Raw genomic sequence first — 13,538 nt, forward strand, 5'->3', positions numbered from 1 at the left:
TAACATTAAATCAGTTCATTATTATGCGATCATAAAAATGGCATCCAGCCAATATACATTTGTGACAAATTTTCGACTGACGTTGCTTGTTGGATCACTGCGTCAACATGGGCCACCACCGAAACTGACAGCCCTCCGCTGTCTTTTGCGCCCGTGTCCAAATCCTTTGGATCAAGGATCCCTTTGATTTTCCTTCTGATGGTATCCATAGCCACCTGTGGTTGCAAGCCCTTTGAATCAGTCTCTTCTGTGGACCTCCGTTTCTTCTGCTTCACCTTCCAGTCCATGATTGGATCGTATAAGAAAGTTTCCAGGACGTTCATGAGGCTATTCTCGTTTTGTCGAATGATCTTCATTGTCACTTCGCAAGTCTTCCTAAACGTTCCTTCATAACCGGTGACTCCCATCGCCGCCGTCATATTCTGCGTAAGACGGAACGGCACACGCTCTGGAACGGCAAGCTTCTTTCCCTTATCGAACAAACAATCGAAATCCACATGCAAGATCTGTCCAGATAACTCGCTCAACATTATGTTGTCGCCATGTCGGTCACCCATTCCCACCAGGTATCCGACAATGGACATGACTGCACACGTTTTCACATAATCGTTGCGACATTGGTACCAATTCACGGGATTAGGGAACTGATCCTGGAACCAAATTTGGAGCACTGGTTGATACATGCGCAACAATTTCTGAAAATTGTGTATTTTCTCACCTATAGAAAGATCTTCGTTCAATAACTGCTTGATCTTTCCAAAGTCCACTGTTATTCCCTGTCTTTGAAGGTAGGTCAACATGATATCTCTCATAGTGCGCACGTTATCAACCCATTCGATCAGACCCATTGTCTCATTCAACGGCACAACTGCATAGTTTTTAATGGTCAGACTTCTTTTCTCTGCCTCAGCGTCCAGTTTCAACAATCTGTCCATCACGGTAGTAAACTCCATAAGTTTGGCGTCTTTTCGCAAGTCGTCATGAGGTTTGCAAAGAATGCTGTACCTGCGACCATCAGTACCCGTAATGTACAATCTTCTGGGTCGTTGCATGGAAGAGAGAATGCTCACTTTGGAGTCAAAATTATTAAATGCAATGAATTTGTCGACTTGGTAATTGTTTGACTTTCTCAGCACATTGCTATTCAGGCCTGTCGCAAGCAGTTTCTGGAAGTTCACTCTAATCGGAATTGCCAACGCTCTGCACTCCTGGTTTTCTGGGTATGAAAATCTTAGCTCTGAATACAGATGCATTTTTGTTCTTTTCTGTCTGCTGATGTCTGCCTGACATACTCCCTTGAGCGCCTCAAGAAGTTGGAATGCTGAGTGAACTTGCTTTGACAATGTTGCATTCTTGTTATTTTGTAGAGTTTCGCATATTTGTTTACCACGTTTCGCTCTTTCAGCTGAAGTAGATTGAACCTGTGCATAAACGGAGTATAGGACCACTTCTGGGTATGCTTTAGCCAATTGAGTGATGACATTCAAGATAACAAGTTCGGTTTCAGAGTCACCATGAACCATGCGAGAGATGAGCTGCGAAAGGACAGTATACCATTTGTAAATTGGTAGCTCATTCTTAGATGCCGCCGCTTTCACAAATTTTAGAATGCTTGAATAATTATCCCTCCTCCTAGCGTAGATTGTTTCATGAGAGTAGCCCGTCAGCTCACTTGCGTTTTGATACTTGGCAAAATAGTCCAGCCAAATTGTCACGGCCTTAGGAAGAACCTCGAACACATAATTGTTAGAAAGGGCAGCAGATCTTATATATGCTTTAATGATGTTGAATTCCAGGTCTCCATAGAAATCTTTTTCTGGTTTTTTCAACCCTGGGGTCTCCACAGCTTGAGCGTCGAGAAGTTTGTTATAGTAACGGCCCAAATAGTATTGTGGTTTTCCAGTAACATGATCTAGAGCAGCAGCAGCCTCATATCCTTTTATAATTTCATCCGAACTTCCATTAGCCGATTGCTCCAGCCAATCCGTGTATGTAAGTTGAATCTCCGGTGATTTACCAGGTTTCGCCAATTCTTGTAGGCTTTTGATTATTTTGAGTGCCTGACTGTGGTCGCCTTGGGCCCAAAGCAGTTTAGCAAATTCCAAGTTAACCATTAGCTCTGACGACGTACCAATGAATAATGCGTTCGTGATACTCTTCGTTGCAAGATCGTATTTTCCAGCTTGTCGTAGGAATTGGGATCCCTGCACCATCGTGTCGCCCAAAAATGCGCGAACAACATCCTGTGGATGCAATTTCTCTATCGACTTGCGAAGTGAGTGAATCTTCCAATTGATTTTGAAGTCCTTGGTGGAGTTTTTAGCTCTTAATTGCAGCAAATCCATACAGTTCTGTAGTCGTTGCTTGTTCTCCACAAAGACTAGTGATCTGAAGTCGTACAAGCAATGGAGCATAACCATGTAGTTTGAAATTTTCGACGGAGACATCTCGCGTGAAACTGACAGCGAAGCTCCGAGGTGAATGATGGCATTAGAGATATGCTCGTCGCAAGCCTTTAGGTTATTTTCACTTAGGGTTATCAAACCTCGAGCAAACTCGTAATAAATAGACAATGACGATCCAGGTGAGGTAATGGATGGGAATTCTTGTGAATGAGAGACCCATCTCTTGAGTTCCTCAAGCTGGCCGCTGAAGATTGAGGCCTGTAATCCGCATACAACCCAATCCTTTGTGGGCTCAAATTCTTGTGTCGACGACTCGAATTCACGGAGCTTGGAAAGCACCTGATCATATTCGCAATGATCATCGAGGCATCTCAGAAGAGATGTAACTGAATCTAGTTTGCGACCATTGTCCCCGTAATCAATTTCGGTCAGCGCAGCTAGGGATTCTTGCGTGACTCTCCAGTCTTCGGAATACTGAAATTGAAGAAGCTTATCGTTCAAACTCTCTGTTGAAAACTTTTTGAGAACTCCCTGTAAAGCATCTGTGTCATTGATTTCAGCATACATGTGTCGGATCGTGGTAAAAAACTCGTCCTTGTCCATTTTGTCGTGAGCATAACTTTGTTCCAAGTTGAATATTGCTCGCTCATAAGAGTTACACTGAGCAGTGCGTTTAGCCAAAAGCTCAGACGGGAGCAAAGAAAGAAAGCTTTCAATCTTTTTCCGCTCGTCCACAAAATTACTTTGGAGGTATTTCTTATCTCTCTTCCTTTCAGAAACCCACTCTCTGAAGTAGTCAACAATCGAAAACACTGTCCTGTAACATGATTTTAGGCTCTCAATGGCCGAATCGTTGGACAGAAGCTCCAGATCTTCATTCAACACGGTTATCATCTCGATTTCGATATCAGCCTTCATCCTATCATCGCCATAAACAATCATCATGAGAGCCGTATAAGGCAGCAGGAATTCAGCAATGGATAGATCCTGGTCTTTGATAATAATGGAACATGTAGCAAATATCGCCTTGGCATATTTGGGTAATTTTCGAACATCTTCAGATCTGTGAAGTAGATCCTCGGTGAACTCGCGAATCCAGAACGAATGTTTCTTTGTGTTCTTATAGCAAGGGTAAGTCAGCGCCATATAGCCATAAGAATTCTTCATGTAACGAGAAACCAGCAGCGGACGAAGAACTGTTTGAGATAGATTATTCAACTTGGCCCAAACAAGACTTTCAGGGGCTTCCTTGCTCTGAATGTTTTCAGGTGTGAAGTCAAGAATTTTCAGGTATTCTTGCATCGAGTATGCCAAAAATAGCTGCTTTTGGGGATCCGTAGAAGCAACAAATGCTTTGACAAGGATATTGTTCAAGAAATAGACAGAAAACTCGGCCATCTCTCTGTGATTGCCTAGATTGGACACTAAAATTATTCTCTTATACGCCCTGTTGAAATAATGTCCAACCTTCGTGAGATCAAGTGCACCCAAGCATGCCAAAACTTCAGCACATTTGCGTGGAATCTCAATATTTGTCATAGAGAATTTGTTGGAAACGGCCATGATATGTGCAAGAAGCGATGAAAACAAAGGCAGAAGCCGAGAGTCATTTAGATATGTTTTATGAATATCCAATTGATGAGAGTCGAGGAAGTTCTTGAAGTCGTCAAGCACCTGTAACACAACCCACTTGTTATCCGCCTGAAATCTCCTATCAAATTCGACAAGAATATTATGGTTCTTGATATCATATTTGTTTGTGATGTTGTCGAAATCGCTAATCAATGAAAGAGAATAAATATACGAAGGGTGTTCCTTCATTATCTTTGGATCCTTTTCGAGTATTGTCATAAGAATATTTCGTGCAATATCCTTACATTTGATGTTGAAGAACTGGTACTTCTGAATCAGGTATGAAATGAGCAAATCAACAATGATGGATAATGGTGAGTAACCCAGATTAGAAACAAGGACATGTAAGCACTCCAAACTTTCTAGTTGGAGTTCTGGAGACTCAAGAGCAATTTGCAAGCAAGTCATTATTTGAGAGAGGCAAGTTTGGAAACTTGTCGATATTTCTGCAATGCAACGGATTGCTCGGATTGCCTGAACTTTCAATAAGTAAGGCCTGCTACCCCTATGGTCATATATGATAGCTGAGAACGATTGAACAATACCCAAAATCATCAAATCCATTTCTCTGTTCAGAAATTCATCATCATCGCTGACAGACATGTCTCCAATGTGGCGAGACATGCAGGCATACAGTATGGCATTTCTGATACGCGGCTTCATTTGCTCAGAATTGTAGAGACTCAGCAACTCCCAGATCAGATCCATGACGCGACACTCGCTAATAAGTATTCGTAAATTCATTCCTTTGTATTTTGGATTTGACAAGGCCAAAATTTTGATGATCTTGCTAGCATCGATGTTCTGGTCCGCAGTCAGCAATATAGCCAAAACCTTTTCAATGTGGCTTGTTACAAGCTGTGATCTAGTTTTACCAACATGTCCAGCAATAAACCCTATGTGATCTTCGGAAAAGGACTGAATGAAAAGTGGAACAGTGAATTCCATCACCCTATTGAGAAATACATCGACGTCCATCTTGATACAATCGCAAAAGATTCTGAGCATGTTTGGGTGCGTGTTCCTCTTTTGGATTAATTCATAGCTAATCAATGGGATAAAAGGCTCAACCAATTTCCAAGCTGTCAATTTTTTGGTGGAAGCGACAAGGCGTAATTCATGAAAGGAAAGGTTTGATCTAAATTGGTCAGTGTCGCCCATGTACTGTATTAAGTGATTGAGCATAACATATTGCTTGCCCTCAAGACGGCTGATCATAATAAGCTCGCCCCAAGACATGATGATACCTTCGAAAAGATATGCCGTTTTTCTCGATATCTTGAACATGCTTAGATACTTCAACACGATGTCAAAGTCAGACTCATATTGGTTATCCTCAACGGATAAGAGAAGAAGCGGAAAGATTTTGACAGTAAGAAGACGAATCTCTCGAACAACGCTAATGAAGCAAGCTTCAAGAAATCTCCAAAGTTTGACTGAATTTTTCAGTGAAGGTGGGCGAAATGAACAAAATATACGGCGAAGGGCGATGAGTATGGACACGATCAACTGTTCATCATTCAATGATGTTAAATCCGATATAAAAGTGTCAATCAGTATGGTGAACGCAGAATTGATCTCAGGACGGGAATCAATTGAAGGCCTGTTAGGATGGACTGTATCAAGCAAGTAAACTGTTTTATCTGGAGCATAATCACACTTGCCGCATATTTTACTCTTGAAATCATAATCCTCAGCTACCAAGCAAGCATACCTTCCAATCGCAGAAACCATACAGATTTTCCCAAGCTGTGAGCTGCAAATGACATCGAACTGGCCATTCTTCTTCGCGCTCTTTAGCTCAGAAATCCAAGTTTTCAGCTTGGAATCTGAGATCGTCCGTTGCGAAAGGTTAGAGCTTGAAGTCAAATCAACAATTTCCGGTTTGTTCTCATAATCCAAAGCCAGAATCTCCTTGCCCTTCAAATTTCTGTCAGTCGAATCAACCAGATTGACCATTGACTTGGAGTTTGACAACGATAACAACATGTCCAGATCTGGCTCTAACAAATCTTCTAGGGCGCAAAGAAGAAGCTCGTTTCGTAATACTTCTAGACCCTCCGCCGAAAAGGGTCTGAACGCTATTTCATAGGAGTCTGAATAAAGGGTCGCAAATGTGGCGCGGCTTCCCATGTTGTCTATCTTCCCAACTTTCATATTCAAGATGAGGAATATGTTGATTACAATAATCAAGTCGAGACCTAAATTGGATGGCGCTTGGTTAACATGTGCCATCTTTTCAGTGGTGATCGCCAGCTTATTCCAAAAATAGCACAAAGTGTCCGTTTCTTTGCATTTGATAAATAGCTTCATCAAGGTTGCAGCAAGAGTCACTTGTAGTTTAGGGAACCGCGAGAGTAAGGGCCAGTTGAGTAGATCCTTACACTTGAATAGCAATTGCTCCACGCGAGTGTGTTGTATAAACGCATCATCGAAAGTGTAGTTTCCTGTAGATTGTAAAAGGGTGGTATAGAGTACATCAAACTTAGCAGCAATCATATCCACTGATGTCTGCGACAGGATATCTGATGTGTCTCCAGACTCCTCGCTGTTAAACTTGAGGTTCACAACCACATTATCCATACAGAACCAAAGGCGACCAATAAACGTCTCCATCGTGAACGTATTCTGCGAGTGAAGTAATAAAGCATCTTCAAGTGAGATATCAAGAAGAACTTGAAGAAGGCGCGTGGAAATGCTTAATCTGGAAAACCTGTAATCGTTGGTAGTGGTGATATAATTCAGATCAACTGGTTTTGAGGCGGTCGAGTTGGTTATGCTCTCAAGTACATAGTTCAAATTGTCATTGAGTAATTCAATCAGTTCCATCTTCACAAGATCCAAGTGGAAGCTGGAGGCCAGTCTTCCTCTGAACTGATCGTTAATAATCTGTTTCAAGGACTCAGTTGCCTTGAGTGCTAGCTCGGGGCCGTGGTACCGCGCATCATAAAAACACTTGAATCCATTCACGACGGCCTTGTACCTGTTGTTTTCAAAAAGCAAGGATGGGCTTCTGGACGTGAGCAGATGGATTGCTTGGAATATCTTAATCACCACCTCCTGTTCTTCAAGGGATAGAGGCTTCTTTGAGTACGCTGGTAGCACGCTATTAAGGAGCGCATTCAACGAGTTTGAATCTTGAGTCTTACCCTCCGATTGCTGACGCAGCAGCGTGTCTAAGACCGAAGACAGTTGTCGTGTCTGATCGGACATCTCATGGAGCCCTTTTTTTTTAACGGATATCCAAGGAAAAAATAAAAAAACCTACGCGTTTTAATGAAGACACTGAGTGTAAGTTCTAGAAGTGTAGCTTTATTAAATAGATGAGTGGTATCTTGCTAGTCATTCGTAGCGGTATCGATGCAAAATGGCGGAACAAAGAGCTAGTTCTTGGCTCTTCTGAAAAGTAAGATATGAGGTTCTGGGGCATGGCAATCATAGTGGGCCCAGCCCAGACTTTGAGTGATCCCAAGTTGCCCACGCCATTCGTCTTCTGTCAGGATCTTGAAGGTTCCATTTTCAGTGAAATAATCGCTAGGAATGAGTTTCAACAATTCCCTAGGCAGTGCGACGTGTCGATACTCATAGTGATCGTCCGAGTATCTCGGAGAGTAATAGTACTTCTCCCTAAATGAAAAAATACGCTCCTTCTCTTGTGGCGTCAGCTCTCTTGGCCTTGGCTGTGAGTATGACATTGAGATAGACTCGTGTGCTTGTGTTTTGTCGATTAATTTTCTACAAAAAATCTGTGCCGACCTCGTCGCGTCGATCGGCCGTGCCTACAGCTCCCCAACGCGAAAAGAATTATGGCCGAAATTTCAATCTCACATAATGGCGCATATAATATGCATGGCATTATGAAACGAGATATTAGCTTGCCAAATAATCTCGTTTTTTGCACTTATACATGACAAGACAGCCGGAGAGCCCATGGAACCTCAAATTGTGAGAATCGGAATCAAGCCTTTGCCGCTCACCTCGGCTTTGGTGAAGAGCGACCGGTTGCTGGTACAAACTTTAACGAAGAACGGCTATAGCTGCGTGCTTCTTGCCATCACGAATCCAGGATACCGAGAAAATTGTAAGAGCTACTTCCAGTCTTTCAAGGACAGCATCAAAGAAGGTGGTTTTGGGGCGGTTCCGGGTGAACTTAAAGTGCCATTCCCCAGATCAAATGAAGTGAATATTTTTACAGGGCCTCATACCGGGAATACAATCGGCATGCTTTCTCCTTGGATCGAGCTTGGTGCCAATGATCCATTAATCAACGAGTTCTCTCTCCAGGTCATCTCTAATGAAATTGCATACGCTCAATTTCTGGGCATTCGCAGATTGCTACTAGCCCCGCCCAAAGATTTGAATCATCTTGCTGTGTTCACCAACAGCTTAAATTCCATCTTGCATAAATTCTCTGATATAGAGATTTCCATCTCTTTGCCTATATGTGAAGATCCGCAGATAAACCCTGCTACAGGCGAGCTTATCCCGATTATTGATCCGCTCTCGACGTGGGATATGTGGAATACCATACGCATACACTGCAATTATCATCGAAACTTAACAGTCAGCCTAGCATCCCCGAAACAAAATATTCCTGAACATGTTGTCAACAGGTGGTTGTTGGAGCCCATCCGGTTCTATCTGATCTCAAGCTCCCGCTTCATTCCAAATTCGAAAGGCTATCCAGTGCTTAATAAATACAACCAGCTCATCATCTGGAAGATTATTCAGAAAAAGGTATTAGATCCTCCGATTATACTCTTGCATGGAGTTGACAAGGAAAGTGATCTTATCGCTAATCTTAGAAACTCAACTCTCGACGACAACTCGGCCCAGGCCTATATTAGCGTTGACGGTAACAAAGTTTATTTAGGAGATCTCTCGTTTTTGGATTACCTGAAGTATCTCATAAAATCAAGCTCGAACCATAGCCAGCTTTTGCCGATCGAGGAGTTCACTCTATCGAATCTGGTAATGGCAAATCTGGACCCTTCCGAATTGAGATCGATAAAATCTTTACAAACACCCCTACAGCCCTTGTCCGAGAACCTAAACAATGCTACATATAAAGTGTTTGAGCAGGACCAGGCGAAGTATGAATGCTACGAGCGAGCACTGATCTCGTCACTGATGGACCTCATGAATTTACCAAGATTCCAGCATGTAAGGAATCTGACAAATTTTGGAGCAACTGCATTTAATACCTCATCTTTGACAGTGACTGAAAAGGTCCCCGACGCTAACGGTCAGCAATGCTTTGATTATCTCAAAATATTGGTGATCGGCCCTGGAAGAGGTCCTCTCATTGAACGACTTTTTGCAGCCATCAAATTTCTCAACTTGAATCTAAATAAGGTCCATATCACAGCAATCGAGAAAAGTCCAACTGTCATGGTGTATTTGTCTCAGCGAAACCAAGACTTCTGGAACGGAAAAGTGGAAGTGGTAAATGCGGATGTTAGGTCATGGAAACCTCGGGATCCAACACAGTCTGGATTCCATCTGGTCATCAGCGAGCTACTTGGTAGCTTTGGTTGCAACGAGCTTTCCCCGGAATGTTTGTATTCGGTGGAACGGTATTGCGATCCTGACAATAGCATTTTCATCCCCAAGGAATACACATCATTTGTTGCCCCTGCAATCTCCCCATCCATTTACACTAAGCTAATTGAGTGCAACGACTTGTCCAAATTTCATACTTGCTACATTCCGCTCTGTGATGAATACGACACTTTGTCGTCAAAGTACTCCAAACTCTGGACATTCCGGCATCCTCTTGGAAATGGCAACATGAAGCGTCAAGCACATACGATATTGCACTGCCATCGCAAAGGTACGATTCATGGTCTTCTAGGATTTTTCCAGGCAGAGCTGTACAACGGTATCATTATCTCCAACTGTCCAACCGGATCCGGCCCTAGCCCTCACAACCTAGTATCCTGGCTGCCACTTTTCATGCCTCTAGAGCAGCCGATGCAATTGACTGACGACCAAGAACTTGCTGTATTTGTGAAGCGAGATACGGCTCCTGACAGGGTCTGGTACGAGTGGTCTTTGGAATCTTATATCTATCTGGCTCTAACTTCGGAAAGCACTTTGTCCAGGAGCTCCAATAACTCATCATCGGCTATAAACCAGCCTGGTAGGCTTAGCCTTTTCAGTGGTGCTGAACAAAGCGGTGCGAGCCGTTCATCCATGGAGTCTGATGAATATCAGGTACGCGTACGCACCGGGACGACTCGAATCCACAACCCAAATGGCATGTTTCATTCCATGAAACTCTAATCTACTTCTACTTAAACTCGATTAGATATTGCTATGATTATGCAAATGCTTCATTCTCTATATGTAAATCCCTTGGGTCAGAAGCTGGTACTGGTCGTAGAGCCTTGTGTACATACTTCCCAAGCTCTTGTTAATCAAGACATTGTCAATGAATAGGTCCAGCTCATCGTCGCTCAGATGCAGCTGGAAGCGCTGTTTCAATTGAACGCTTGTATTCACACCTGCTTTGAAACATGGAAGTTGTGAGTCTTTCTGCATGAGCTCCACAAGATTGACTAGAGAGTCTGCATTTTTTCTGAGCGACTTGAAGGCCTGCTTCATTAGAGTTCTGAACTTCTGGAAGTAGAAAGAATCCACACCTCCAAGAAGATCAACATATTCCATAGTTAGCTTGAAAGGAGCGGCTTCAAAACCAACCGACCCTGGAGAATTGGAGAGAAGATAGCCAAAGTCGATGTGTATAATGTGTCCCTCCGAATCCAGCATGATGTTACCGTTGTGACGATCCTTAATTTGTAAAAGATAACAAATGACGGAATACGAGGCAAGCGAAATACAAAAATTCTCCTGAGCAAGCTTGTATCGTGGACTGTTCTCGTCACCGAACATGCGAATGAAATGATCCTTTAACGTAGCAATCTCTCCTCGAGGATTTTCGTTATTCAATGACATGTATTGAGTCAAAGATTTTTTGATGGAGTGTATCGATAAAGCGTTGGTAATGGTTTCCACCAAGCCTGTGGTGGAAGAGGTCACCAAGATTCTCATCCGCTTCACCCAGACTTTGACATTATCACGGTACCATATTCGAGCCATGGCTTGGATCAGCTGACAAGCAAATGCTTCTTGAGTCAAATCATTCCCTGTTTTGGCAATCACTGAGAACAGATCCCAGTTTTCAAGATGACCGTACTTTGATTCTGCCCTGATGCGAGCTTTCTTTCTATTCCAATCCTCGCCCAAATAGCTAAGACCGGCAACTTTTAAATCGTTTGAAAGTTTACGTTCACCCGCTTCGCCACGAATTTCGTTGAAGCCTTCCACGCCAAAGCCATGTTGCATGGCCTTCATTGAATCTATAATGCGAGCTTTAATCTCAGCTGCTTGTGAACTTGGCATTGTGGAGGCAGGTGACTCTAACTGCGTAAGCATCACCGCTGCAATCCTCATTTGGTTGGCCAATTCACTTTCGTTATCGAGCCCTCCCTCGTATTGGGACTTGAACGAGAGCTCTAGTCTTTTGATCTTCTCTTCAATCACATCTGTCGACGGAGAGTTTATTTTGAGCTTTGAATTGCTGGTCTTTGATTTGACCTGTCTTTTTGATTTGTGTGAATTTTTATCGATTTTGTTGCTCAAGCTGACAACTGAAAAGTCAGCTAAGTCAGATTCGTTTGCATCCCCAGCTTCCGATAATTGTTCTCCTGAACGAGTACTGGCTTTCATATCAAAAGAGTTCAAGGAAGCAGAAGACGAAGGTGCATGTGGATAAGCCAGGTCAAATCTATACTTCTTATCACTCAATTTGAATGTATCATTAGTTCCTTTGCTGTCTTCTAGTTTGTTCAGCAGTATTTTGTTATGAGCTGAATCTGGGTTGAAGTCAATGTCATCTGCAAGATATTCAACCAGAAGCAAGTACGGCACGCGCTCCGCAGAATTTAGAACAGCAGCTTCATTGACTGCAATCTTGCAAAGTCTGTGGAGTTTTCCTTTCTTATTCTTTGGCAAAAGACCAGGAATGTCGACTTCGCAAGGTAAGTCTTTGTTCAGTGTAGCTAGTTCAGCTTTTAATGTAGACAATCGAGCATCTTTCGGAACTTTTGCAAGCCTGATCGAAATGTTTTGTAGCGCTATAACGAATTGAGTTTCGTTCTTAAAGTAGTTCGATTTGAGAAGTTTGACTTGTTGTAGTTCTGATAAGGGAACCTTATGTGACAGTCTCGAAGATTGGGGCAAGGCGGGAGAGGCCGGCTCGTCGCCATACAAACTTTCAATCTCACTGCTATCTTTGAAATCAAATGAATTTCTTATCGATGAAGCATAGGAACCATCTGAAGAGTACGGAATGTCAGTGTTTGAGTTATCGTTGTCGAACAGGTGAAGATTGGGCATCGAAGAAACCGCATGATCATGTAGCCTTTCGCTGTCAAGGGTGTTGGAATGATCGAAATGATCGCTTTGGGCTTTGAGCAAGGACAAAGATGTTTTCTTCGCTTTCAAGGACGGTCTGCTAAGACTTGGCATGTTAATATCGGCGTATGAGTCTATCATGTCAAAGTTAAGCTGGTCTCTATGAGTGTCATTAGAATGCATAGATGATGATGAAACGCTTCGTTTTCCGCGACTCACAACTTTCCCGTTCCTTAAATCTTCGACTTCTTCTCTTGACCTTCCCAAGAACGCATTATTGATCGTGTTTTTCTTTGTCAGATTTTCATTCAAGCTTTTCTTGATGTCTCTCACCACTTCAAACACAAAAGACTTAAGTCGTTTTCCTTGTACTCTCACTATTGGTGCCACATATTTGGTGCTATTAGGAACACTTACTCCTGATATCAAGGAAGTCGCTAAGATTATGGATGGTGCAACATTTTCCTTGAACGACTTATGAAGCTCGTGCTTGCTGACAACGCCAGATGATGATGTAGCAGAAGACGTAACTGTATGCTGGTTATTGGAGAAGTTAAACAGCTGATATTGTAGATCATTGAGCATTCTTTTGCAAGTTTGGAAACCAATGCTTTCAGGTTGTTTGCTGAGATCCTGAAGCAAAGCTTGTAAATGCCAAAATGTGATCAAGCTGCAGTGCACGTCTCTCAAACATAAATTTCTCAACATCTCCTCGAGAGACACCGATTCCGTTTCCACTGTTATCAGGAGTTGGAGAAATTGAGGAATGAAAAATCTGAGCTCGCCGATAGGATATTTGGATGCCCTCTGACAGAGAAAATAATGTATTCCGATGTTGTCGGCATACTTTTGAAGGTAGTTTATACATTGATACAAATCAAAGTCTGGAGAATTGACTGACTCCAAGAGCAGCTCGTAACTATTTCCGCTGTCTGGACTGTCCATAGTTAGCTATCAAGAATTGAATTGGCCTGGATTTATCTATTTCCGCATAAATCGTAAATGGGTATCCAATTGACAGAGAATAACACTTGTTCTCCTAACAGTGTCCAAAGTCTAAATTTGTATTATATTATTGATCTT

The 13,538-nt window shown here is 42.6% G+C and overlaps 4 protein-coding genes across 4 annotated transcripts; 1 reads left to right on the forward strand and 3 right to left on the reverse strand.

Annotated features, from left to right (window-relative positions):
• Positions 1-29: 29 nt before the first annotated feature.
• KL911_003848 (uncharacterized protein) lies at positions 30-7,250 on the reverse strand (the record flags this gene model as incomplete). The annotated part of the gene is made up of 1 exon (XM_043199073.1): positions 30-7,250. One exon carries the CDS (start codon positions 7,248-7,250, stop codon positions 30-32), a length of 7,221 nt encoding a protein of 2,406 aa, XP_043053632.1.
• Positions 7,251-7,420: 170 nt separating this feature from the next.
• On the reverse strand, positions 7,421-7,732 carry KL911_003849 (uncharacterized protein; the record flags this gene model as incomplete). The annotated part of the gene is made up of 1 exon (XM_043199074.1): positions 7,421-7,732. The coding sequence occupies one exon, from the start codon at positions 7,730-7,732 to the stop codon at positions 7,421-7,423; it is 312 nt and encodes a 103-aa protein (XP_043053633.1).
• A 235-nt stretch (positions 7,733-7,967) lies between these two features.
• KL911_003850 (uncharacterized protein) lies at positions 7,968-10,322 on the forward strand (the record flags this gene model as incomplete). Its single annotated transcript, XM_043199076.1, has 1 exon — positions 7,968-10,322. The coding sequence occupies one exon, from the start codon at positions 7,968-7,970 to the stop codon at positions 10,320-10,322; it is 2,355 nt and encodes a 784-aa protein (XP_043053634.1).
• Positions 10,323-10,379: 57 nt separating this feature from the next.
• Positions 10,380-13,400, reverse strand: KL911_003851 (uncharacterized protein; the record flags this gene model as incomplete). The annotated part of the gene is made up of 1 exon (XM_043199077.1): positions 10,380-13,400. The coding sequence occupies one exon, from the start codon at positions 13,398-13,400 to the stop codon at positions 10,380-10,382; it is 3,021 nt and encodes a 1,006-aa protein (XP_043053635.1).
• Positions 13,401-13,538: the final 138 nt, after the last annotated feature.

Source organism: Ogataea haglerorum (assembly GCF_019207285.1).
Source record: "Ogataea haglerorum isolate 81-453-3 chromosome Unknown 81-453-3_NODE_10_length_422072_cov_98.086364, whole genome shotgun sequence".
In the NCBI taxonomy this organism is placed as follows: Eukaryota; Fungi; Ascomycota; class Pichiomycetes; order Pichiales; family Pichiaceae; genus Ogataea; species Ogataea haglerorum.